Source organism: Emydura macquarii, unplaced genomic scaffold (assembly GCF_026122565.2).
Source record: "Emydura macquarii macquarii isolate MOO-44397 ecotype Brisbane River unplaced genomic scaffold, CSIRO-AGI_Emac_v2 contig_2676, whole genome shotgun sequence".
NCBI classification, from domain to species: Eukaryota; Metazoa; Chordata; order Testudines; family Chelidae; genus Emydura; species Emydura macquarii.
The window spans coordinates 12472016-12499599 of record NW_027132813.1 but is presented as its reverse complement, the minus strand read 5'-3'; the positions used below and the strand labels follow the sequence as shown (position 1 = coordinate 12499599).

Genomic DNA, 27584 nt, shown 5'->3' with positions numbered 1-27584 from the left:
TTTTAATGAGTCATTCATATGAGTCTTTTCACTGTTCTTTCTGTTTATAGAAAACAGCTGCTGCCAATTTTACTGCACCCAGTTTTGGATTATCTCATTGCATGGTGTTTTGCATAAGGAACAATATCCAACTTCAGAGTTATCAGAAGTGGAGAGAGGGAATCCTTCTCACTGGCCCTGGGGGGGCAGTATTGTCCCTCTGTAGTCACTACTACAGCCTCAGTGACTGCCATGAATGCTCTTCTCCTCTCAGTCACAGATCAACGGGCCTGTTTCCACTGCAACCTTGGCCTAGCACCTAATCCCCTTGTGCATCAGAGCACGGCTCCATTATGCACAGGTGGTCCAAACCCCTGTTTTGGATGCCTAAATCCCATCCCTGTTTGTCAGAACTGCACTGATTCTGCTTTTGGGAAAAGGAGTCAGGATTTGGCCCTCACTTTATGTGACTTGGGAGTGTAAGTTGCCATGACACAGATGTCTGCCAAATTCTCTTCAAAGTGTTTGGTGTTCAGTTTGAGTCACTGCTGGTTTGGGTCATCTTGAATTTCTGTTGAAAACAATTGCCCAGCCATAGTTGGCCTGACTTTCAGATGTGCTGAGCAACTCCAGCTTCCCTTGAAATCAGTGGGAGCCGCAGGTGCTCAGCAACTTAGAAATATTTACCATTATGGGCCTGATTTTCAAAGTAACCTGCTCCTCTGGTGATTTCAAACAACTGCCTAACATAAAACATACACTCAGATTTTCTTTTGGAATATTTAATAGAAAGTGATTCTTTTAAAAAATATATTTTGACAGACTAGAAATTCAATGGGAAAGGATGATAAAATACTGACAAAATAATTGGGCAACTTTAGTGTGTTTATTCCATATGCTGTGATTAAAATGCAAGACCCGTAATAGCCTGCTAAATCCACTGATAGACACCTGCTGCCTAATCCTGCACTCCTCAATCCAGCAACACCCCTTGGAGATTAAGAATCCAAATGCCTGAAAACCAAATCCTGCCCTCAATGCACTTGTGGGACTGTCACTGAAGTCAGTGGAGGCTTTGCATAACTACTAATGTCAGGAGATGGCCTTCAAAGCAAGAGTTACAAAGAATGTGAAACTTAGAAAACTGGGAAAATCTTGATGCAGTTAAATTCATAATAGGATATATAGTCCACTCATGCTAAACTTGTGAAGTAGCAGCCATTTACACCAAGACTGAGTTTGACCCCATGTAATCTTATAAACATGTATGGATATAAAAACTGCATACTAGTCTGATTTCTCTAATAAGGTCTGTGCTGGAAAACATCAGTCCACACAGCAAACTGGTGGTCTTTTTCTGAATCATTTGCTTTCTTTTTGGCCCATTGGAAGTTCAGAGGAAGCTTCTTGATCTGACCCCTTTTTTCTTCTGTTTTTTCTCCTTAGCTGCTGCCGTTTTCTTGTGGAGAAGTTTCTTCTTGGCTCTGGTTAGCTGGGAACCTTTCCTGTCTGGCAAAGATGTCACAAGTGATGCTTTGGAAACCTTTGGAGCCTTTCTCTTCTCTGATGGATCTAGTAGGGTCTTGGATCCTTTGGCCTTGGTTTTCCATGTCACCTCCTCAGTCTGCATCTTTTTGCCAGACACAGTTGGTTTCACTGCTGAGAGCTTGGTTTTGGTGGAGCTTTTTGGGGAAGTAGGCTTCTTGGCTTTTTTGGAAGAAGTTGTTGGGGTGGCCCCATTGGGGAGGGAGGATGTCTTGGGAGGCTTCGTTGTTGAGGGTTCATTAAGCAGTTCAAGAACAGTCTCTGTGAAAAATAATTAAAATGCTTCAACATTCCTGGTTTAATGCAAAACACTAATTCAGACATATCCCTGAAAAAGAGCCATGGCAGACTGACAAGCAGGCATGCAGACAAGAAACATATTTGCCTTTCAAAAGAGATAAGAATTGTGATGCTTGGACACTGCCTCACTTTTCTCATTTTGAATCTGTTTCCTCCATTAAATATGAACCCTGACTACTTCTTACCGGGTTGTTGTTTTCTCTTAGAATAAAAAACAATGATGAAGCATTTGTTTAGAAAAAGACCAAAATGCATAAAGAGAATGATGGAATTTGCAAGCAGAATTTTAATAAAAGAGTAGATAAAATTTCTCTTTGGCAGATTCAGATTTTTGACTGGTTGTTATTATCAGCAGTATTCATTATTTATATTACAGTGGCATCTAAAAGCCCCAGTGGGCCCCTCATGGTTCTGGGTACTGTACAACCTAGATAGTAGGAGGCAAACCACGACTCAAAGATATTCCAATCCACAGATGCATAACAGACTAAGGGCAGGGAAACTGAAGTATTAGCCCATTACAGCTAAGGAAACTGAAGTTCCAAGAGATTAAGGTTTAGAGTCACAAAGGGAGTTAGGTGTGAGTCCATAGGTTTTAGCCCAGTGGTTGGGGTACTTGCCTGGGAGGTGGGAGACCCCCAGTTCTAGTCCCCCCCCACCCCTCCATCAGAGGCAGGAGAAGGGATTCCACAATGGAACAGCTTCACCAGGAGAGACTGAGGGAGATCCATATTAGTGTCCCATATGTGAGTGCTCTAACCACTGGGCTGAGAGATGAGCCAAGCTCCTCGCTCATCCTAGGCAAGTACCCTAACCAGTGGGCTACAAATTATGAGGGAAGTGGATCTCCTCGTCTCCCCTTCCCTGGGTGTCTTGTGTGGAGTTAGGTGGCAATGAGCATGCCTACCAGATTAAGTTAGGTGGAAGATCACCGGTCTTCCCCTGGCTCTGGGGCTGAGGTGGGAGATAGGCATTTGGATGCCTAGTGGGAGGCAGCAGTGCGCATACACAGAGGCAGAAACTTAGGCACCTACGGAGCCTTTACAGCAAAAACTTAGCCGCCAAGTGAATTTAGGCACCTACAGGGCTAGGTGGCAGCCAAGCAGGAATCTCATGAATCACAGTGGTGCCAAAAAACTGGACATAGGTATTTGAGTCTGGGAGGTAGGCATCTAAATACCTTCGTGAATGTAGCCTACAGTGACTTTCCTGTGATCACATAGGGAGTCTGTGGCAAAGCCTGAAATTGCACCCCAGTCCCCTCAAAGTCCCAAACCAGTGCCTAACCACACCACCATCCATCCTCTTGTGTTGTCTGCTCACTTTATTGCTGTCATGAAACTAAAAAACTAACTTTTGCCACTTCAGAACTCTGAGGAGACTAAGTAAAAACAGCATATTTAATAAGCAACAGAAACATGAGTTAACATACTTATTGTATGACATTAACAGTTGTTTCATAATACTTTGGTTTTAACAAATTTTGCACATTTCAACCCAAAATCCCTTTTGAGATTGTATACAGTTGTGCCACAAAATAAAATAAAAACCGAAGGACTTACTTGCCAGTGGAGCAAATGGGATGTGCTTGCTCTTTGTTTTCACTGGAATAGGTTTGCGTTTACACTTCCCTGGTGGAGCTCTCCTTGAAAACCGATTTAAAACATAAAAAGGCACATGTGATATCTAGGAAATGATCAGGAAGTTTACTTTTCCCAGAGACAGATCACACATCAGTCCTCCCCATTAGGCCGTGTGCCCTCAAGAGAAACCAGACCCTTTGCAATTAGAGATGATCAAAGATTAGGAACACTTTTCACAAAGAAGTGTCCCTTTTCTCACTGAAAAATGTCCATATTGTATTATTGTGGAGTAATATTTTTGGTGATATGATTATGAAAGGTGCTAGTTAAAATTCTCTGTTATTTTCTAGCTACCTCTCTCTATAATATCACCAAGGTCCCAAGCTCCTCACATCTGGCCACATTCAACAGAGAAAAGTAGATAAAACAGTTAGAAAACTATGTTAAATTGCAATGAAAGAAAAATCAGGATGGAAGAGCTATGATTGTGACACGATTGAGAGAGCTAGGCAGCTACCCAGCTCACTCCCTGCCCCTCTCTCTTAAGATGCCATAGTGTCTGAAGCCCTAAGGACCTGATTTTTGTGGTGCTGAGCAACCTCAGCTACCATTGGAATTGTGGGTCCTGAGCACTCCTGAAAATCAGGCCCTTACTACAATTATATGCTTAATCACCCAGACAAGAGCAAAGCTAATTGATGAGCAATGAGGCCTAGTTAGCAGGGAAACCAGATAAGGTGCAGAAAGAAAAAAGCTTTCAAAGGACCAAGGGAAAGATTAAACACACAAGTCATGCTTTAGAAGACAGGTGATGGGATGAGAGGAGAAGTTTCTGAAACTCAGCAAAGAAAATTGGTTCATTTCAAACAGACTTTTAGAGCAGCAAGACCTCCTGTGAAGTAATGCTGTCCATTAGTGAGCTATCCCCATGCTCGCTTGCAGGCAACTGGGCATCTGGAAACACTCCTCAGGCTTCTTGGAAAACATAAAGCTGGGTCTCTCCATTTATACACTGAAGCTGGAGAGGATTTATAATCAGCACTGCCTAATGGTCTGGATAGAGACTAATTTACACAGTGCAAAAACCTCCAGCCCATACAATAAATTACAGGGAGTGTTGTTGAGTGGTTACCACAGGGTATGAATTGTCAGAAAACCAATGTTCTGTTCCCAACTGTCACTGGCAAAACTCTTCTTGATTTCAGTGGGAGCCATATTTATTTTATTAATTTTTGAACATCATGTGAAGCATCAGTTCTTGCCACGTGTTCTCACTGATGGGCTCATGGCTAAATTACAGGACTGTGCGTCAGAACACCTGAGTTTAATTCCTGGCTGTATCACAAGCTTCCTGTGTGACTTTGGACAGGTCACTTAAGCTCTCTGGGCCAGGTTTTAACTTACAAAATAAAACAAGGATAAAGGGAAATTTCATCTGTTTTCCATGTGGGGGTTCCTGGGGACACATGATGTAGACTCCAGCAAGCCAGCTTTCCTTACGTGCAAACCCAGAAGAAATCCCAAGTCATAGATGGCAACAATTCAGGAAAGTGCCAGCGTATCACTGCTTTTCAACAGCCTCCTAAGATTATCAACATGTAGCCTACTAGACCCACCCTGGAGAAGTGATTCATAGCTGACCCTGATAAACCCTGTTAACCTTAGATCATAACACTGGAATACTTGGGAGACTTAGACTTGTGTCTACAAAGCATTTTTAATCTGTTTTCAATTTAAATTAGTTTAATTGGGGTTTTTCTCCTTTCTCTGCAGTATGAGGCATAATTTAGACAGGTCACTTAAGCTCTCTGGGCCAGGTTTTCAAAGGTATTTAACTGCCACCTCTCTGTAAGGACCTGCCCCCTTCTTCCTCCACCCTACCCCCGCCCCGAGTGTAGCCCTAGGCTCCTTGATGTAAGTAAAGTGATTAAAGTGTCTCTGCATGTATGTAATGACCATTATCACTGTTGTTCTCTCTGGATGGGACAATGTCTGTATTTGTAAGTGAACAGATAAAAAATTTAAAACGTACTAGGTAATCGATAAGAAAGCATATATAGTTGACCACTGTAATACCATGAAGTTGAAGTTGATTTATCAGACTTCCCAGTATCGTGAATAAACCTCTTCAGTATTGTCTGTGCTGCCTGATTTTTGGAGAAAGAATCCTTCGTGCTTTACAAATTCAAACATCAGTCTAATTCTAGAATTAACTTCACTCGAGCCAGTGGAGTTGCTTGCGATTTACAATAGGGTAACTGAGATCAAAATGTGGGTGGGTGGATTATTGTATATATTCCATATCTATTGAGCCAACTAGAGAATTTGTGTTGATGCATGCAAAGGAAAACTAGATCTTAAATACTAACCTTGCAGGATCAACAAATTTGTAGATAGATCCATGAGGTGCATAGGCACTGGGATAAGAAGTAGCCATAAAATAAAGCTCCCCTACATACCGTAAACAGAAAGAGGAAAAAATAAGAACATAAGCAGTTTGAGATGCAAATTCACAGACTGATTACAGATTTGGTACACTACAATTTCCTTCTTTCTCTTCTCCCTCCATTAAGTCATGCCATCAGAAAGGAAGGCACTATCATAATTGTTTCATTCAAAATCTTTCTTCACGCCCACACTCAGTCCTAAAGTGTGATCCATATGGGCAGATTGTAATGCCTAAACAAAGACCCACTGATTTCAGTGGGACTCTGTGCAGGCACAGCAGTCCCTGTGTGCCAGTCACAATGCAGGATCGGGGCCACTGTGTGTCCCTGCAGAGGACATGCCAAAAGGTTATTTTATTGGTATATGTTATAAGTGTACTTTCTAAAATGCTTGTTTTCATCCAAAAAATCAGCCAGCAATTATAAATAGAGGAAAAACATACCAAAAAAACCCCCAAAATATTTAGCTGGCTTATAAACTACCAAAAAAAAAAAAAAATCAAACAGGCTCTAGAATGGCTAATTGTTTAGGAGAAAAGTCTCTTGTTACTGGACTGTTCAGGTCCGTATTTGGAGAAATTGACAACTATCCCTGGAATTCATATATTTTTATTAGCCATCAGTATAATAACTAGGGAGGTTATTGTAGTTTGAGCAAATACCAGGAAAAATTGTTGTAGTGTAAATTACAGCACTGTGGCAATTTTTAGAGGAAGAGTTGATACCAGAGTTTAATATCCATTCCTGCCATTTATTACAAGAACAAAGGCTAAAGCCTGTCAATGTTTCACAGTAAAGCATCGTTTCTATATTCCCCAGGTCTCTCTCTGTCTCTTGCCTTATTTTTCATATTCTAGAAGTGGTAGCCTAATGCGTAAGAAACTATTATTCCCTGTCTGAGATCATCCAGGATTTTTTCCATTACAAGCACAGGATGATATCCATATTCTGCTGAACCATAGGATATTATCAGAGGGCTTCTTCTTCTTCCACACTCTGCCAGAACACACCTAGCTGCTACCTGAAGCTTGGAGATCAATTTTGTATTCTGCATGGGAGAGCTCTTTGTACTCAGGAAGCCCCAAAGACATGACCAAAGAATCTATTGGTAATTTCACTTTTATTATAACCATGATGACATTTTAAATTGTTGACCAATATCCCTGTGTTTTGAGATATTCCTACCAGATACAGAAAAAGGAATTGTTTTTCCTCTCTCTCCACACCAAGGTCTCTCCAGACCAGAGCTCCCAGTGCTGCCATTGTGAATGACAATGATATATTGATGGGGTAGAGAGTCAGTTGGCACAAGAACTGGAGTGAAGATGCTCCAGTTGCAGTGAAGGAAGGACCCATACTTTTACATTTACTTTTACATACTTTTTAAATTTAAACAAGTGAACAATGTAAATGGGCCAGAATCAAAGCAGGAATTCAACCCTCCCACCCAACTTTAAATCCAGAATCAAATTTCACATGGGCCCCTGAGTTCTATAATGAGCTCTCTTGAGTTCTACGTCACGTGTCTGAGGTAGGTTGGAAAGACTCATAGGTCTTGTGACTGGGCACATTTCTGAACAGGCTGAACCATCTGTGAACCCCACCTGCAATGTGGAGGTATCACATCAGCACTGTGCAGTCAGTCACTCTTCACTAACATTTCCAAAGAGCAGCCAAACCCCATAAAATCACCCTGAAACTCAGAACTCAGTTTCCTATAAAAACATGGCTAGGGAGATGTATTACCTGCCTCGTCTTCAGCAAAGGAGATGATGAACTTGTTATAAGAGCTGATCAGCCCAGGGAAAGCACAGGCTTTAGTGCTTCCAATACAAATATCTTGCGTCTTCCATTTATTTTTCCTCTCATCTTCCTGCAAAGCCATAAGTCGACTGGATGAAAAATAAAACCTTATGTTGTATGATTCCATATTTCCACTCTCCGGGTTAATTCCCACCAAAATCATGCAGCACTCAAAGTAAAGGGTTAGTTGGAACCCTGATCCTTAAACCGGATTTAATTCTGTTTTGTATATGATGGGCCTGAATAAAAACCCCACTCCTGAAAGCTCTAACTTTGGTGAAGTTCAGATCCAGATCAGAACATTACAGATGCTGTTTCTGTAATGGACCAAACCAAACCCTTGATCTAAATACGCTTAATGTCTGGGCCGTTCACTGACTGTCTAGGACTTTCCTGACTATGGGCCAGAGGAGTTCAGAATGCTCAGCTATGCAGACTCTGCCTTGATGGGAGCCATACAAATATAAGGCTGGCCAGTTAGAAAAGAATGGAAACTGTTGTCTCCCTTACCCACTCATGAAATCTCCAAAAATGTAGAGGCCATTCAGGTTCGGGGATTCACACCCCCTGTACACATATCCTCCAGTGACTGACTTCCCCACAGTGTGGCCATAGGCAAATATCGGAAGAATGTCATCTGTTAAACACACAAAAAACCAGAACAGCTTTCACTGAGTAGTTCATCAAAGAGCAGCTGGTCAACAATATTGATGTATACAATGGAGACCAAAAGAGTTAGTGCACATGGGGGTAGCTTGGTTCATTTTGATGGGTTTTCACCCATTTACACCAGCAGAGAATTTAGCCCTGAGGATTTAAGAAGCTTCCTACATGGCTTAACAAGGGTTAGCCAGTGAACTTCATTATCATGCTGGACCCATATTCTTTGCATCAGGTAAATGCTGCAGTGCGAGTTCATGAAAGCAAAGAGCAAAAAGTACCATGAGTACCATGTTACATGTGGCCAAGTGCATCAAGCATTTTAACATAGATTAACATTAAAAATTCTGTTTTTTCTACTGAAAAGACAAAATATGGAAGCAGGAAATTGCAGCTCAGCTCAACAGATTTATACATTGCAACTTCTCTTAGTATAGTAAATGCTGTATGGATGACATGGATGACAGCTGAAAAATCAGGTTCTGCTGCATCATAGATGTTACCAGAAAACAAGGTTACTTACCAGTAACTGCTGTTCTTCGAGATGTGTTGCTCATGTCCATTACACTATAGGTGTATGCACGCCTCCGTGCACGGTTCCCAGAACGTTTTTCCCCTTAGCAGATCCTGTAGAACTGGCTCTGGTGCCCCCTGGAGTCCCACGCACATGCCGCGGTATATGAGGTGCTGCCAGCCCTATGCCCCCTCAGTTCCTTCTTTCTGCCAACTCCGGCAGCAGGGACAGAGGGTGGGTGTGGAATGGACATGAGCAACACATCTCGAAGAACATCAGTTACTGGTAAGTAACCTTGTTTTCGTCTTTGAGTGATTGCTCATGTCCATTCCACTACAGGTGACTAACAAGCAATACCTTGGAGGTGGGCCGGAGTTAGCAGTGAGCTGCCTGCAGCCCAACTCCGCAGAAGCCCACTCCTTTCCGCGCCTTAGACAGAGGTGCGGTGGGACATGAAGGTATGTACCGCCAGTCTGGCAGCTGCTTTGCAGATGCCCTGCCCTAGCACTTCCGCTAGGAAGGCTGTAGATGGAGCTTGAGCTCTGTTGGGTGAGCTGTGGCATCCAGAAGCAGCACCTTCACCTGCTCGTGGCCAAACGCGATGCAGGAAATTATTCCCAAGGAAATTGCGGCAGACAGAGACCAGTGAAGCTTTCATCTGGTCAGAAGCTGCGATGAAGAGCTGCAACACTCTCCGGAACAGCTTCGTACATCTGATGTAGAAGCCAGGGCTCCACTCACATTTTAGCGAGTGCTGCCTTCTGCTCTCCTCCAAAACTTGGGGAGAATATATGATTGGTTCAATGAGCCCGGGCAATCACCTTGGGCCGGGAGGCCCGGTGCAGTCTCAATGAATCTTATCTTATAGACTACAGTATGAGGGAGGAGCTCTGGGGTCAGAGCCCTGATCCTGGAGACCTTTCTTGCTGAGGTAAATATCCCCAGGAAGGCTGGAGTGGAGGGCATGACGCCCTGTGTTTTGGGGGTGGGGGGTGGGCCGGGAAGGACCAGGTCGAGATTCCAGGGAAGCACTGGGTCATGGTCTAGGAGTCCCTGAGACCATGCAGCTCCGCCTCTATGCGGACGAAGAGAAGGCTGACCCGTCCACAGAAGAGCCCCTGATGGGCTGCTGGACCTTTTCAGGATAGCCCAGGATTGCAGCCACTAATCTCTGGGCATGTCAATGGCGGAGGGAATGGCTCTGCCCACCGAATAGGCATCAACTGAGGGTGGCAGGAGTGCTGCACTGATACAGCACTGTACCCTTTGCTCGGGGGGCCACTCTAACTGAGGGAGCCTGCTCCTTGAACAAAATGCCTCTTCACACATCCCGAGCTCCCGCGGTACCCTGCTCTGCAATGGCCTACAGGCTCAGCATCTGCTGCCGGGCAGAGCCTCAGCAAAGCGGCTCACTGAGTCCCCCAAGGGGCTCACCTTCCACTTGCTGGCAGTGCTATTGAATAAAGTTTTCCCAAACAAGTCTGGCTTGCCGTCACCCTTGTTGTCTGGAATAGAGCCCATCTGCCCCACCTATCCTTGTGGCTGGCGGCAACCACCACCAGGGGCCCAGGGCGGGGTGGTGAACAGTATTTCAACCCCCTGGCTGGGTGTAATACTTCCGATGGCTCATTTAGGCATCGGGATACGGAGGAGGGGGTTTTGCCATGAGACCCTCACTATGTTGGGCACTCCTCTGTAGGCCAGGGCGGCTACCACTCTCTGGAGCCCCTTGGTAGCATATTAGAGGTTGTCTGACGCCCCTTTTGCTCCGTCGCCTCCAGCCTCCAGGTGGAGGCCACCTCCTGAGCAGTTCCCAGTGTGCCCCAGAAACAACCAGGGCTCGGGAGCGTGCTTCATCAGGTGGGGAGGGGGGGGCTGAAGGTCGCAGCCCCTCTTCCCGCTGACAGGCGGTCCCCGCAGAAGTTGCTGCCCGTGGGGCTGAGCAGTTGTCCGAGGGCGCGTGGTGTCCTTGTACTTGAGGCACTGACTGCATCCCTGAGGGGTTGACGGACCATGGTCCCGTCCCCCCTGGGGAAACCCCTTGGGCCCCCATACAGCCATTGGGGTGACCATTGCCTTTGAGGCCATCTGCCTGGGGTTCTGGCATCTTCGTTGATGGCTGCTCCCCCAGGTACTGCATCCCCAAAGGGACACTGAGGCACCGTTGACAGACCACTACTGGGGCTGCCCAAAGCCTCTTAGTGTGCAGTACCGTCACTCCAGAGAGCGACCCCTTGGCGACGACCACCTCAACTACCAGGTTCGTCGTGGGTGCCATGGCTGGAGCAGGCATACGGACCACGCTCCGGCGAGCTGGGGTGACCTGAGCATCATCCCTGCACCAAGGACTTTTTGCACTTTGCATACATCTTGGCGCTGAGTCAAGCTCCAGCGACTAGTTCTGCCCGGCCTCGGTGCAGGGCAAACTCCTCGGTGCCGAGGCTGTCTCCGGCATCCAGGTTTGCCTTGGTGCAGGATGACCTCCTCGGTGCCAAGTCCATCTCCGGCATCCGAGTTGGCGCAGCCTCGGTGTGGGGCAAGACCTCGGTACCGAGGCTGTCTCCAGCATCCGGGCTTTGCCTTGGTGCGGGGTCGAACTCCTCGGTGCCAAGTCCGTCTCCGGCATATGGGGTTCATTGCTGCCTTGGCACGAGCCAAACTCCTCGGTGCCGAGCCTGTCTCCGGCATCCGGGTTCTGCACCGCCCGGCTCCTCGGTATTGAGACTGTCTCCGGTGACAGGGATCAGTGCCGTGTACTTGCTGGCAACTCTTTGGTGCCGGAGCAGTGGGACGGACCTCACCCAGTGCCGGGGGGTCGAGACCAGTGTCGGGTGGGCGACCGTGACCTGGGATGACTTCTAGGGGAGCGTTCCTGCTCTACCCTAGGAAACCAGTCTGCAGGAGAGCTTCCTCCCCGTACCAGAGATCTCCTGAGCCATTCAGGGGGTCCCAACGCGGGCTTCCCCGTAACGCTAGCCCCTTCTCTCTTGTGGAGGTATGTGGGTTAACGGCGTATGCAAGGCCAACAAGGCTCTCGCCACCCTTCAGCCACCGAAGCCAGTAGGTGCTGAGGGGCTCCCCCACTCCTCGAGTCAGGGGAGGCTCCCTAGCTGGAGACGCTGGCAGCGGGTCTCCGTGATTCGACCTCGGTGGGGATCAGAGCTCCACCCCGCCTGCTCTGACGGTGCGGGGGAGTCCGAGTGCTTCTGTCTCTGCGGTGTCGAGTCAGGTCAGTGCCAACGGTGCTCTCTGCACCAGCGGTGCACCGGATATCACAGCGAAGCGGTTGGCTCAGAGCTGGCTTGGGGCTCTGTGAGCCGGGCTTTCATGTGGATTTTCCGGAGGTCTGAAAGCCTTATGATCCGTTCTCTTACTTACGAAGAGCTTCCCCCCCACACTTCAGGCAGTGGGGGTCAGTTAGCGGGAAAGCCTTCCCGCCGGAGTGCATGGCTTGAAGTCATGACACCGGAGCATACCTGCTCCCGATAAGAAACTAAGCTAGACCATCTTCAAGTGTCTAACTACCACTACAGCAGTTACTGATCTAACTAACTAATTAACACAAAAAAATCCTAGTTTTAAGGTTTAAACAAAAGGAATAAAGCAGTTGCAATGGAAGCACAGGCAGTTCCAGTAACTGCCACGGGCAGAAAGAAGGAACTGAGGGGGCGTAGGGCCGGCAGTGCCTCATATACCGCGGCATGTGCACGGGGCTCCAGGGGGTACCGGAGCTGGCCCTATGGGATCTGCTAAGGGGAAAAAAGTTCCGGGAACCGTGCATGGAGGCGTGCACTCACCTAGAGTGGAATGGACATGAGCAATCACTCGAAGAAGAAACTTAAGTTACTGCCACCCTTTCTGCATGGCATCATGAAAGGTGGTCCCAGCCCTTTTTTTGGGGGGTGGAGGAGGGTGGAGAGGGGGAGCCTGACATTCTGCTCCTGAAAACTTTTAGTCCTGTCCATGCATTTTCAATATGACTGAGATTTTCTTTTTATGCTGTACAGCACAGACAAAAAAATGTCATTAATTAAAATCTGAAGCCTAGCAGCCAAGCCTAACTCAGGCACATGGTAAATTTTCTGGTTCTTAGGCCACAGAGCTGGACCTTGTTAAGAACTACTGGAGTATGCTGCAGTAATAGCAGCATATGGCAATCACCACCACAGATATGGTGTGGAGATAGATGCTCCATATGTACTCCCAGCTTAGTTCTCAGAATCATTTACATTTTATTGTTTTAAGAGTGGTGTTTGTCAACAAAATCCTTAAGGAACATAATTACACCCAGCTCTTATACTGTGCTTTTCATCATTAGATATCAAAGCACTTTAAAAAGGAGATCAGTATTATTTTCACTGCTTTACAGATGGGGAAACCAAAGCACAGAAAGGTAAAATACTTATCAAAGACAAAGTCACCCAGGAGCAGAACCCAGATCTTCTGAGGCCCACACCAGGGCTCCCACAAGGTCACAATGCCTCCCACATAGGATTTGCTACAAGAGCTCGTCACCAAGCCTGGCTATTACCTGATGTTTCAGAGGAAGGCAAGTATTCTCCATAATGCATTTAGGCCCCAAACCAGTGCCCACTGGACTCAACAGAAAGACTTCTGTTGACTGCATTGAGCACTGGCCCTTCACCATTTGTGCAATGCAGTGCACAACAGGGAATTCTTGAGGTGTCAGGATGCTTTGTATTTTGGATTGGGAAGCTGGAGGGTTGTATGTTTTCTTATCAGACAGGAACATATTCCCCATCCCACCTGTACATGACTTCAGATTACTGACATTCATTGGAAAAGCAGCAGTATTGTGGTTAACTAAACACGTATTGCATGGTGTGTGATCTTTCAAGCAAGGTACCACAAGAAGTTTCTGGCTTACCTAAAGAAGAATTATGGCAAAGTTTTATGTCATAACATTCAAATCCCTCCTTAGCTCTCCAGCCATAGTTCCCTCCTTTAACAATGATGTCAACTTCTTCAAACCTGTTCTGTCCAACATCACCACAGAATATTCTCCCTCGTCCCCTGTGAGTGACAGGGTCCCCTCTGTCAACAGCACAGCGCCACATGTTCCTGACCCCGTAGGCATAGACCTCAGGGAGAGCCTTGGGGTCAGAGACAAAGGGGTTATCTGGTGGGATGCGATACGGCTTTCCATCTGGGCTTTTCCCAGCCACATCTATCCGTAAAACTTTTCCTAGTAGAGAACTCCTGAAAGTAAGGGAAGGCATAAGCAATAGGTTAATGAGACTGTCAGATAAATCAAGGCTCTTAAATGTTAATGTCAGAGCTGGTGGGAAAATGGGAACATTTTTTGGTGAAAATTTTCATAACAGATTAGTCACTTTATTCCTCAAAAATATTTAAAATTAAAATAAATTTCAACCAGTTCTAATAAATATTGTAATGAACCGTGTTGGGGGGTTTGCCCAAGCACCACTGCCCTCTCCTAAAGGGAATCAGAACTGCTTAGCTGTGTGTGATTGCTTGGCTCTCTGCTGCACACAGCTAATGGAGTTTCTCCTTTAGCTCACATAAGATCTGTGTTTTTCTGGAGCAGGGAGATCTCAGGTGTATCTCTGCTTTCCCTATGGAGTTCCACGTGGCCACAGTGCGACAGCTGTGAAGCCCTGTTACAATATTCTTCAATCAACACAAAAAATACCATCACAAACGATATTCATTGACACCCCTTGTTTCATCAGAGGGACCAAAGAATGGATGAACCATGGTAGCAAAACCGGCTCTTTCAGCCCTCAGAGGTGGTTCCAGCAGGTCCAGGCTGAGGCATGGGGCAGCATAGGAGAAGCCTGCACTACTGCTGCATGGGCTGTACTAGCTCTGAGTGTGCGCAGAAAGCTTTCTTTTCAGCAAACATCAGTGTATACCATGGGCACTAACATCACTTTCAAGTTTTTGGCAAAAGCAATGTGTGATTTATATATGTATACTCAGCTACAAAAATAGCTTACATTAAAACTGGAATCACAAAGTGTCTCTTGTAAGGACAGAAGGGCTGAACTAATATAGATATCTAGTGTAAATCACTCACTCATGCTGTTTGGTATGGAAAACAAGGTGATGGCTGCAATCACTGAATATGAAACATCATCAAGTTACAGATTTTCAACTGTTATGTTGCTTTTCACCACCATTGTAGCAAGTACCAATATGTAGTTCTTCCAAAATATTGAGGCTAAGATCTTCAAAACCACTTACAGGATTCAGATCTGAATCTCCTTGGTGGCTTTGAAAATCTCATCCTAAATGCACACTGAGGACACTGCCTGATGTACTGTAAATTGGGAGTGATCCTGGTTTGCAGTGACTAGTCGAGCAGCTTTTTTGCTCTATCAGTCCATGCTGTTGTTTTGCTAAAAAGTCCAAATTCTGTATCATCATGCACTAAGCCAATGCATTGCACTAGCATGAGAGATGCATAAACCTGTCCTCGAGCTTACTTGTTCTGAGCATTCCCAAATTTTCCAAAAGGGTCCCCGGCTTTCCCTCCGTCCCCAGTGAACAGATACATACAGCCATCCAGGCCAAAGAGGAGTTGCCCCCCATTATGATTTGCAGCTGGTTCTTCAAGCTCCAAAAGATTCCTAAAAAAAAAAAAAAGAAAAAAGGAAAGAGAAATAACCAAAGATGCTGCCATTGGACAATATTCAGTGTCTTGTTGGATTACAGTAATGTATTACTATTCAGTCCACACAATAAGCAGAACCTCTTATCTACATAACATATCCTTCCAAGATTTCTACTGTTCCCAGGCTAAGCAAGGACCTTTCATGTCACTGAACTTGTGTATGCTGTAGCCAAGTACTGTGCACTCATATGGACCAGAAGTAGCCATACTTGACTTGTTAATGTCCAACTGAACACTGCAATGTGATGCATCACTGGAACCCTTAAGCCAATCCCAACACCTTGGCTGCCGGTGCTGTCACACATTGCTCTCCCATTGATTCTCTGAAATGCCACAATCCTTCGGGGATTCCAGAGGATCGTGGAAAATGAATATTTTGTCATTCACCAGGACCTTAACAATGTCCCTCACCACCGCTTGAAGCCACATAAGCCCTTTTGGACCAATGCATTTAACCTTTAGCAATGCAACCTCAACCCTGATGAAGCTTGGAAAGTCGAATGCAGTTTACAAGAAATAACAAATAAACACCTTGTAAAAGACCTGACATAGCAGATCCCTGGCTTCGATCTCCCACGAAGCTCATGGGCAACCCTAAACCGCATCTGCACAAACCACGGCAGATGTGGATATTTGCTGCGCACATGGAAAATTAAAGACTCTCCAGTGTGCAACTGTGGTCACCCAGAACAGACCATGGAATATATAACTCCTCAGTGCCCAATTCACAAATACAAAGGAGGCATCACAGCAATACACTCTGCTACTTCCGATGCAACCATCTGAATGTAAAATTATAGTTGTTGGTCTACATTTACATCAACCATACCAAGAAGGGGAAGATGTCCTTTGTTAATCACATCCCTCCAGTTATGAGTATGTCTACTTTTGAGCTGGGAGGTGTGATTCCCAGCTTGTATAGATACACCCGTGCTACCTTCACTCAAGCTAGTGCCTAAAAGTAGCATTGTGTCCAGGGCAGCACAGGTGGCTGCTCGGGCTAGTCATCTCGAGTACAATCTTGCCTGACCTGGGTTTGCGGCTAACCCATGCTGCCAGGGACACATTGTTATTTTTAGGCGCTAGCTTGAACAAAGCTAATGTGACTATGTCTATGTGAGCTAGGAATTACACCGCACAGCTCAAATGTAGTCAAATAAATCTGCGAGGCACACAGCAACCTGGTAACCATAAGTGCATAACCAGAAGGTGGCATTGATTGTTATCATTGATTTCATCTTGCCCTTTCAGCAAATGGTAAAATCAAATAGCTCAGTGGATTTTGTTCTTCTCTTACTGTAAAGGCAGAGCTCCCAGAAAGTTTGACAGGCCAGAGGCACATTTCAGCCATCGTAAATTGTATTCAACACATATCTATCTATATTTACAAATGGATTTTTAAAATCTAATTTGCTGGATGCATTTTCTAGCGCTTGCTAGTGAAGATGTCAGAGGTGTTTTGGTGCCCAGGGAAATGGGCCAGACAGGAAAACCTGCGGGCTGAAGTTCTCTGTTTATCCACAGAACATGTATATCACGGCTGCAGCATTGCAAGCTCGACCTATACTACCCCACCATTGTATTTTCACCTTAACATAGAAGAGTCACCTCGAGACGTGAAAGGACACTTCAGTCTCCAGTGGCCATTCAACCCTTGACCTCTCTGCTCAGACTGTCAACACGGATACTAATGAGTGTCTCAGTTTTGCCATCTGTAAAATGTGGACAATAGTACTTCTTCACAGGGTTCTTCTGAAGCTTATTTCCTTTGCAATTGCTTTGGGTTTCCTCTAGAAGAGGCATTACAGAAATGCAAAATCTTCATGAGTATTATTTATTAGTAGCAGAGTGCTCATCATGCTGGTGGTTTCTGTGATGTGGATGCTTGCCACTGGGAATAGGAATGAGACTCAGTTTTATTTCACTAGCCTGCTCTGCAGCTGTCCAGATGTAACACATTTCAGCCGCTACCCACATGGAATGGTTCCAGTCACGTCACCCAGAACCATATGACTTTTTTAACATGCTACTGGTTGGGGCTTAAAAATGTGACATCATCTGTACCCCTTGTGGCACAGAATCCACCACCAACTGGGCGCAATCCAGCTCCAAGCTCTCTGCCCCACACTCTCCCTCTGTACCTAGCCCAACCCACCCTCACTGCCTCTGCACCAAGGCCTATGCTTTCCACTGCTGCACCTGGCCCCATATACTCCCCTCCTGCCACCCCAACCCTAACCCCATGCTCTTCCCCCACACTGCCCTGCTCCCAGCTCTCAGCTCTGCCCTCTGCACCCACCCCCATCGTCTCCCCACCCCACACCCAAGCTCTTACCCAGAGAGGCGGTCAAGCTGAAGAGTAACATCCACAGCAGGCAACAGGCAAACCCCCCTCCTCCTTCTGAATCTCTGCTTCCCCAGGAAGCACCAAAAAAGCCCAGATCCAATCATCCCACTCTCCTGGGCACTGGGGGTTCCCAGCGCCCCCTGCTCTACTTCCCCTTAGGGGTTGGGGTGCCCAGTGCCCATGGTCAACAGATGGACTTCAAAGGTGGGGGGCCCAAGCAGGCACAACACCACTCAAATTTGGCCTGGCTACCCTAAAGTGGCCAGGCCAAATTTCCAGCTCCAATCAGGGGCCAAGGGGGGCGCAGGTTCCCCCCAGCTTCCTCTTTATTGCACCCCAACCACCAACCAGAGACACAGAAATAAAGTACCAGTGCTCATGCAAAAGCATGAACCTTCAAACAGATTTCAAAGTTTACTCCTGGTAAAAACTGTTTCTTGCCTTTCAAACTTTCATGGTGAGGAACAGGCACTGGGTTTTTGTTTTTATATATCTAGGAAATAGCTGATTAGTTTGTGGCTTCAGAAGCCTTTTGTGTGTCTTTCAGCATGACTGTGATGCTCAGAAGCAACAAAATTATGACCAAATCCTTTTCCATGAGTGAAAGGGACAGAATCAGCCTCCTCCCCAGAAAAGATGTTCTCACTCTGAGCAGTTTAAGTTTTATTAGAAGTGAGAACAAGTTGGTGAGAACAACTAAGAACTTCTGTAGTGCCTGTTAGCCCTGTGACGTGTGTATGATATTTATATTATCATTGCAATAAAATACCTTTGCAGTGAGTAATAAAAGCACCAAGCCTACATAATTGAGGGTATTCCCTTACATTGAGCATTATTGTGTATAAAGCAATTTCAAAGCAGGAGTTAATTCTCTATAGGGTCACAGTTTGAAATATTGGTGTGTTTGAGGCTGCCATGTTACTGCTGCATTTCACAGGGCAGGGACAGGAGACAGTGTGTCTAATGGTTAGAGAAGGAGAATTTCGTCCTATTTTCAGTTCTGCTTCGACTCACTGTGTGACCTCGAACAAGCCATTCACATCTCTATCTGTCTCTGTTTAGTATTCTCCTTAGTGGGCCCATCCAAACACCTGGATCTGAGCAACGTAGAATGGTCCTGAGCTCAGCACTCAGATCCAGATGTTGCAGTTGGGCGGGTTCATATGTGGTCATATGGGGATTTGAAACATTCAGAACGGCTCTGAACAAGCTTTACCTTTCTGAGCGTGGATCAGCTTTGTTGACATCAGACACTGAAACCTTGAGTTCACTGATTCTGATCTTCTCCACTTTCTTCTTGTCCATGTACGAATAATAGATGTAAAATTTTCTGTTGTGTTTGTACTGGGGGTGAAAAGCCATTCCTAGGAAACCCCTCTCATCCCCTATCCATGGGCTAGCCAGCACTATTTTCTTAATATCTAGAAAGGGCTCTGCCAGTCGGCTCCCATCGGGCAAGTAGACCCAGATGATCCCCACCTGCTCAGCTATGAACATGCGGTGGGTGTTGTCATTAGCATGGAGCATCAGTATTGGATTCCTCAGCCCATTAGCAACCTCTGTCAGGCACAGCTGAATGCAGCCCTTGGGGTCCTCCACCACTGACCCCAGGTTGCGATTGAGGTCTGTGTTTTTCAGCACGTTGGGGTAGCAGTAGTCTTGGTCCTGTATGTTAAGGAGGTTACAGAAGCGGGTCTTGTTCTTCTCGCAGCATTCTTGAATGTGTTTATCATTAGTCAGCAGTGAAATAGCGGAGTGGCAATTGAAATGGAACTCAGAGCAGTAGTCAAAACAAAGTCCTGGGAGGTTCCTAAGAGGTGTCTGGGGGTTTTCTGCATCATAGAGGTGTGCAGCATATGGAGAGCACTCCTATAAAAAGAAATGCAAACTAATTACATGTCTGTCTGGGTATGCACATCCCTGATGCACTGAGTAGCCTTCATCCAAGCAAACTGGTCAGTGACATGGAAATAATTAGTAAGACAAATAGTCACAATGAAACAACCTTGGAATATTTAACATTGCCACTGCATTTTTCAGAGATGTTTAAGGCCTTGATTCAACAAAGGACTTAAGCACATACCTAGCTTTAAGCATGTGCGGAGTTCCATTGAAATCAATGCATAACCTTGAATTATGATCAAAGTGAGCTTGGACTGAGATTTAAAACTCTAGGGTTCTATTCCTGGATCCCTCACTGACTGTGTGTGTGATCTTGGACAAATCATTGAGGTCAAAATTTTCAAACTTGCGAGCCCAAATTTCTGCATCTGATTCAGATTTTTAGATGTGCAAGATTCAGGTTAAGCGCCTAACATTAGGCACCCAAGTTTGAACATTTGGGTGCTAACAGCTCTGTGCTTCAGTTTCCCCATCTGTATAATGGGGGTATTAACACTTACCTACCCAGTCTTGCAAAATTCCTTTCACACAGCTGGTTTCTGTGTTGGGCCCTTTAGAAAATAATGTTTCTATTAATACTGGATCTGTATATTTGTCAGCACAAGCTCTACAGAAACTAAAACACAGTTAAATCCTGTGGAGAACTGAGATTACTTAATTGGGTTTCATGACATTAGTATGCACAGTAAATGCAATGTTTGCATTGGTCAGATTGCATTGTAATAAGAACACAACAAGCCCAAGAGTAAAAATGATTAAGCTCGTATTTTTTATGCATCAGTAACCAAATTTTCAGGGGTGATCGTGTAAATGCTCCAGCATTTCAATATTTGAATTGAAAATGGTAGCCTTTCCCAGAATTTCCACATCTGAAGGCAACAAGCCTTGATGTCTAAATGTGTCATCAGAAAGACCTTCCTTTGCTTGACATAGGATAAAACCTGTGGCCAGGGTATTACTGTCTCTTCTCAGCAGAAAAGCCCTGTCCAATCTCCCCAGCTGGCCTGCCAGGTTTTCCACCCTTGCCATTTGAATCAAGAGCGGCCTGTGGAACACAATAACCTATACTGCCTCAGTACCACAGGGGTAAGAGATCTTAGAAGGACCCACTTATGCAGCACATTTAGGGCAGTATAGTTGTGCAGCTGCACCGACATCAGTACTGCACCACATGTATGCCTCTTGCATAGTGGGTTCAGGCTTGTGGATCTGCACGTCTGATCCCTTGCCATTCCCCAGCCCTCCTCATCATGCCCCCAACACTCTTGCCACACTCCTGCAAAGAGAGGCAGTGTGGAGCAGGACTCTGCAGCATGTAAAGGGTGTGGAGTCCCCATGGCCTGCATTCTGCCTCACACTGTGTCTAGGACTTCCAAACCCAGGAATGGGCACCTGGTCACCCCCAATCCAAAGAAGGTCAAGGCAACAGGGGCCTCTGTCCTTGCCTTGTTCTTTAAGGGGGCACTTGCAGTTTTGGAGTCCCTAATGTGAGTGTGGATCCAAGTAGATGGCCTGCATCCCCCAAGAACTGCTACAACCTCTGCTGTCCATGACCTACCTGCTTCTGCATTTGGAGAATCACTAAAGTCAAATCGCGTAGTTGGTTCCATTTGAATTCTGACACTGGGTGGGAGTGACCAGAACAAAGGAGGGGTCACAGGCTGACAGGAAGTTGCTGTGATGAAGTGGAGAACTGGACAGACCCATGCACTGTATGTTAGATCGCGCAAATCCTAGAGTTGGCTCTATGCCACCGGTACTTCCCTGCACTTGGCTCCAAAAAACCCTTTGGTACTCATTTCAGACATCTCTGCAAAGTACTTGGAGTTCGATGATCCTCTCACCCTAGTTTTGCACTGGTGTCATTTCATTGACATGAGGCAGATGGCCCATGGCCTGAGAGCTATGGCAACTGCTATTCTATCCAAATGTGCTTGCATGCATTTCTCGTTGGAGCAAGATGCAACATCAGCACCTCTAACATTAATAAACTTCCTCCAGCCTATAGTCCTTATCACTGTGGCACTAGGTGTTCCGCAATTGAAGGTATTGAACAAAGTGTACCCTCTATATAGAGGACATTCATTTCCAGCCATTCACTTAGTAGCCTTTGCTGTTAAACTATTCACATTTCCCAATCATTGTCTGTGTTGCAAGGAATGGAGACAACAGCCAATGTTTTGGCTAAATGTCTGAGGTGAAGGCATTCATTGTGGCCTGTGTAAAACCACCAGGATTAAGCAGTCTCACAGTAATCACTGATCATCTGCATTTCATTTCATTGCAGGGAGATCCTCAGATCCAGGTGACACTTGCCTGTCATTTTCTAACATTTTCCCTTCAAGAGAAATGACCGATTTCTCACCAAGTGTAACCAATTGCAATTGTGAGCGTAACACAATGTAATTGTGACAAATCTGGGCCACTTAACACATCACAGTTGTCTCACTCCTGCCACACAGACCTTCATGGTGACAGTGGAGATAGAACTCTAATGCTTCTGCTTCAGAAAGCACAGGCCCTTACCACTTGAACAAAAGGAGAATCTCCATTAACTACTAACAGACAGACAGGCCCTATGACGCTCAGTTCTCATTCACAGTATTTACCCACTCATTCAAAAATCATGAGTCAGTCCTCATCCCTCTTCCCCTCCAATCATGATACTAGTTTAAAGGTTGGGGGGTTTGGAGGCAGGAGGGGTTTAAACAGTGAAGGGCTTGGGGTTCGTTTGTTTGTTTTTTAATGATAAATATCATGTCCTTTTTATTTGCCTTTTGGTTTTTGAGCCTTTAGGATTCCCCCTAACACATGCCATGTTAAAGGCAATGTGCCTGATCTGTACCTGAGTCTTAAAACATGCCAACTACAATGTTAGCTAACACATGTTAATATCACACCTTTCAATCTTAGTCTAAACAAGATTTGATTACCTGCACCAGCCAGCTGAGCACGGAAATCTTGCATACTCTCAAAGGACGGTGGAGCTGCCATTCTAGTGTGTGCTACCAGGGATTGCCTCCTGGGAGCGAAAGCTGCCCTGCAACCTCCATGTATCTTTTTCCTGTGCTCTTCTTAAGGACATCAAGGGCAGGGCTTGACCAGGGCTTCACATGAATTGTACGTGGCATAATAGCATAAATCAGACTAGCTACCCATTTACAGCCTCTGAGGATCTGGCTCTTATAGCCCTAAATGTTTTCAATCAATCAATCAGTCAAATAATTAGCAAATATGGCCCAGACTCTCAGCGGGTATATATCACAGCAGCTCCATTGACTTTATACAAGCCGATGAATTGACCTTTTGCTTTCACATCAGCTAAAATTATAAAGAGAAATGCAGGTGATTTTGACTGTGACAGAGGCAAATCTGTTAAGAAAAATACTTTCTAACTCAGTCATTATAAGAGTGCTTGCTGTCTGTATATATGTAAATAATTATCGATAACGTGCCAGTAGATGGCACTCAGGAATGTGTAGCATGGCTCTGGGTTTTGTAGGACCAATAAAAGTTGTTGCTGTGCACTGCAGATAGCTTCCTCTTGCAGTGCATTACATCAGCTCTTAACACCAACTTGCTACCATACCAGGAAGACTATCAAAAATAGGCATCTTTGCTCTCCACTATCCCAAGCATAGAACGGATGCATTGGCTTCCACACACCTGACTGAAAGGGCTTTGGTCATGTCAACACTACAAGCGTTACAGTTGCACTGCAATGGCCCCATAGCTATGCTGCTATAACTCATCGTATAGCAGTATTAGTTAGCAGTTAGTGTTAGCAGTATAGCAGTGTACGGAAGAAAGTGTTTTTTCCATCACTGTAGGAACTTCACCTTGTGGAGGCAGAAGCATTCTTCCATCGACCTAGCTGTGTCTACAGGGGGGGTTAGGCTGGCATAGCGATAGCATTCAGGAACATGGATTTTTCACACTCCTGAGTGCAGTACCTATGTCAACCTAAGTATTAAGTGTAGACGACGTGTTTGTCAATCCAGATCTTTCTGGGAAGTAAGAATAGCAGAGTTATCACTATGCTAAAATAGCTGCTGAATTCTCTTTCATTAGCATTTCAGAAAGATATTTCCAAGGCAAATATAATCAAAAGGCACAAAAATCACCTTGTCTTTTTAGTTAATTATTATTAATTTAAAAAGAAGTGAACTAATAATAATACATTATTACCTCTTCTGTGTCTATCCCTTATGTCTGGAACTTCAGGTTAGCACCAAGGCTAGTCCTTACTTCAGTGAGTAGTCTTGCTATACTTAGCAGTAGGCATGACACCCGACACTAAGTGTTTGCAAGAATCAGATCCTTATATTGTAAACTCTTCTGAGTCTTTTTTTTTTTTGGTATCGAATGCAGCACTCATCACGTATGTCGACATTTAACAATCATTATTCACTATTAATATGTCCTTGATTTGGTGGAATGATGATCTCTTCTTACTGTTTACTTATTGGATCAAAGAACTATGGGTGACTTCACTTGCGGGGGAAAAGCATTATGCAGTAGAACCTTACTGACTGTGCTAATCCAATAACAAAATGAATCTCCCTAAGGAAGCCAGCCTATCCCAGTGTATTGCCATTAACATCAATGGGAGCAAAAGCAAGTCATTAAAAACCAGCAGTCACTAACCACTTCTCATCAAAGAGTTGATGGAAAAGTCATTGTTATAGGAGCTCAGGTTACTAAGACAATTACTTTAAAAAATATACACCAGTATTTTTATAATGTGTTATGAAATATGATTATAATGAATTCAAACTAAGCTACACACTCAGGACTTATGATCAAAGTATAAATATGCAGCAGTCTTAATTGTTATTATTATTGTGTATGCCTATTTTCTAGCTGTCACATATAGGAAATCCTCCACAGGCCTCTCAGTCATTAGTGTGAATTAGGTTCTGTCCTGGACACATTCAATATTTTGGTTTACTAGCTGTAAATGACTAATGAAATGTTGATGTTTTTCTGAAAGTTATTTCTCCAAAGTGACTCCAGACTCTTACCAGTTAGCCAATAAAAGTGGAATTATTTAGTAAACATGAATAATATTTGAGGTCTAAGGAGGATTAGTTGGAAGAACTTTATACCTGTGTGATAAGCAAAAATATGGTTTTTGACTGTTTCGTGTTGACATATAGTAAAATCATGGCCAGCATGACTAGCACAGCTGTTAAAAAGTCAGGTCCTTTCTGCCCAAAAATCATTGTGCAGGCAGGAACCCAGGAAGGGCTTTTACTACTGAACTATGTCTGCTTCCATGAGCCAGGTGAGCAGTGGAAAGAAATCACAGGGGAAATGCTTCAGGAACTTTCAGCTGCATGAATCTTCTGGCTGCTTAATGTTGTTGTACTTTAATGACCACAGCGTTTGCAGTGTACTAGGCAGGAGCACAATCTAAACACGTCCGTCATGGGACCTGGGAATCCAAACACTGCAATTCATGTTCTGGTTTGATTTGGTCCTGTATAATCTGCCATCCAAGTCACCCTGTATTTACGAGCAGAATGAAAAATAAATATTGATCTTTGTAATCCTCCCCTTAGTTACAAAGGGGCTAGTATTGTCCTCCTCCCAAGAGCAGAATATATTCCTCCTTCATTTCATCTGGGGTTACAACTATTAAAAAATAGCAATTCATTATTAACTATTGTTACTGATGTTCTTACATGCATTTATAGGCACCTATCTATCCCTGTGTCTGTACCTGGCCATAGTTTGCATTAGGATCACTTATCATTATCCAGTAACATTACTCCCACTGTCCCTCCCACCCCCTAATAAACACATCCCCACAGCAACACAAATGTAAAAGGGATGACATGCAGAAATCACCTTCTAATGAAAACCTATAGTACATGAGTGTGCGCACAAACAAATGCACAAATATTGTGTGAACTACTTGAAACTCTCCACCCTACCTGACACAGGATATCCTTGATATACCCTCCACACAGCTGTTGGCCCTGGGGATCAATATAATCCATGATCTCCCAGTATTTAGCTGCAATGCTGTTGTCCTTGTCCTGGTCACAGCAGCCAAAGGTCTCATAGGCAGAGCAGAACTCCAGGTGGAAAGGGGGCTGGAAAGGAGGCCCATAGTCCAGACACTGGGGGTGCCCCCAAAGCATGCCTGCTTGGCACAGCAAGGAGACAGAGAAGCAAAAGAAAAAGTTTGGACAGGAGAAGGAAACTCCAGAGCTGCTGCTGTGTGGCCAAACATTAGCCTTCTCCACTGGAGGTTTCCTGAGGTCAGATATATAGGAATCCTGGCTGTCTTTAAGATAAGGCCCATTCATCCTCTGAGCTTTACAAATTGCCAGCTGCAGAACTCAATGTTTGCTCAGGTTTGCTTGCTCACTCACTCCCGCTCTCTCTCTCTCTCTCTCTCTCTCTCTTTCTCTTAAGTTTACTATTTGTGGACTGAGGAGAAACACTACAGGCTGCTTCTTTGGTATTTCACACGTCACATTGCAAGAATCTTCCCCCCTCCCCTCTGCACATTTCTCATGCCCACTCACAGATCTAGTCTCTACAACTTAAAAGGGATCCAAAAATCATTCACTGAATATGTATAATAGATAAACAGTACAATGTGTGATCCAAATATATCCAGCCTGATCTGCTCTCCCCATTTACAATGCAAAGCATACTGCAGCTGTGAAAATACCAGGGAAGGAAAATGATTGAATCACTTGCAGTCAGTACCTACCCTCTATTTATTTTTCAAGATCTGGATCAAACTTGGATCTGATTCTATAGGGATGGAGCAAGGGGTCCTCCACCCTGTTTAAGATTCACTTAATAATCCCATTTTAAATTAATATTAAGTGTATGTGAGGATAAAAGTCTTTACTTGCTATCCCCAAACCACATATTCTACAAATTCAGCACTAGGGTTAAATTTAAAAGCAATCCAAACATGTTAAGGTAAGAAATGCAAATCAAGGCACACAAACAATTTTAACTTTACCCTATAGTGATACCATGCAACAACCATACGTTTAGGACTAACATGTGGGCTCAGATTAGTTTAAATTGGTTTTTTAATAACCATTAGATTTTTCCATTTTTTTCCCTCCTGATGTGCACTGCTAGATTGTGGCCTTATGATACAGTACGTCTTAGCAGTCTAGCTCTCATATCCACCAGGGATGTGCTGGGTTCTATGTATGCTGTGCTTACTGCTGATGACTCAGCTCATTTGTCCAGTACATGAGCAAACATAACAAGCATATGGGGCTACTTCAACCACACTCCAGTTTTGTCACAGCTTTAACTGTAAAGTTTTCCTCGCTCACACGCTGACAATCAGAAGTTGGTACAGTAATAAACATGCAGCTGGTCTGGTTTATAACACTAATAAATACATGGCCACTCAGAACTTGACAATTGCCACTATGCTACATACCATGGGCCATTCAGAATGTCAGACCAACAACATGCAAACCTGCTGCTTCAAACTACAGGCCCCTACCACCTGAGTTACAGGAGAATCTCTTTTAACCTATTAGCAGTGTAGAGCCAATGACACAGGGCTGAGCAGTTCTGATTCCAGGCCAGAACAGTGGTGTGTACACATATGTATGTATATACACACACACACGAGTTCATTACAATGCAAAGCTGTTGAAAAAATAAACATTTGTGAAAAATGTTTAAAGTTGTTTCCATATCCTATCACATCACACTTTGAATGTTAGGTATTTTTAGCAATGGTGCCCGCTGAAATTAGACCTTCCTTCCAAAGAGTCCATTGAAGATGGTAACGCGCATTGAACTTCCTGGGCAGATGGAGGACAGAGAATTAATTATCACTAGAGCTGGT

At 44.7% G+C, this 27584-nt stretch overlaps 1 protein-coding gene across 1 annotated transcript; it reads right to left on the bottom strand.

The window, feature by feature from the left end:
• Positions 1–26055, bottom strand: HHIPL2 (HHIP like 2). The gene is made up of 9 exons (XM_067565397.1): positions 25678–26055; positions 19053–19705; positions 15302–15445; positions 13720–14051; positions 8168–8294; positions 7601–7746; positions 5777–5858; positions 3387–3469; positions 1–1785 (listed from the first exon to the last, which is right to left on the bottom strand). The coding sequence occupies exons 1-9, from the start codon at positions 26053–26055 to the stop codon at positions 1373–1375; spliced, it is 2358 nt and encodes a 785-aa protein (XP_067421498.1). The 3' UTR covers positions 1–1372.
• Between the last annotated feature and the right edge of the window lie 1529 nt (positions 26056–27584).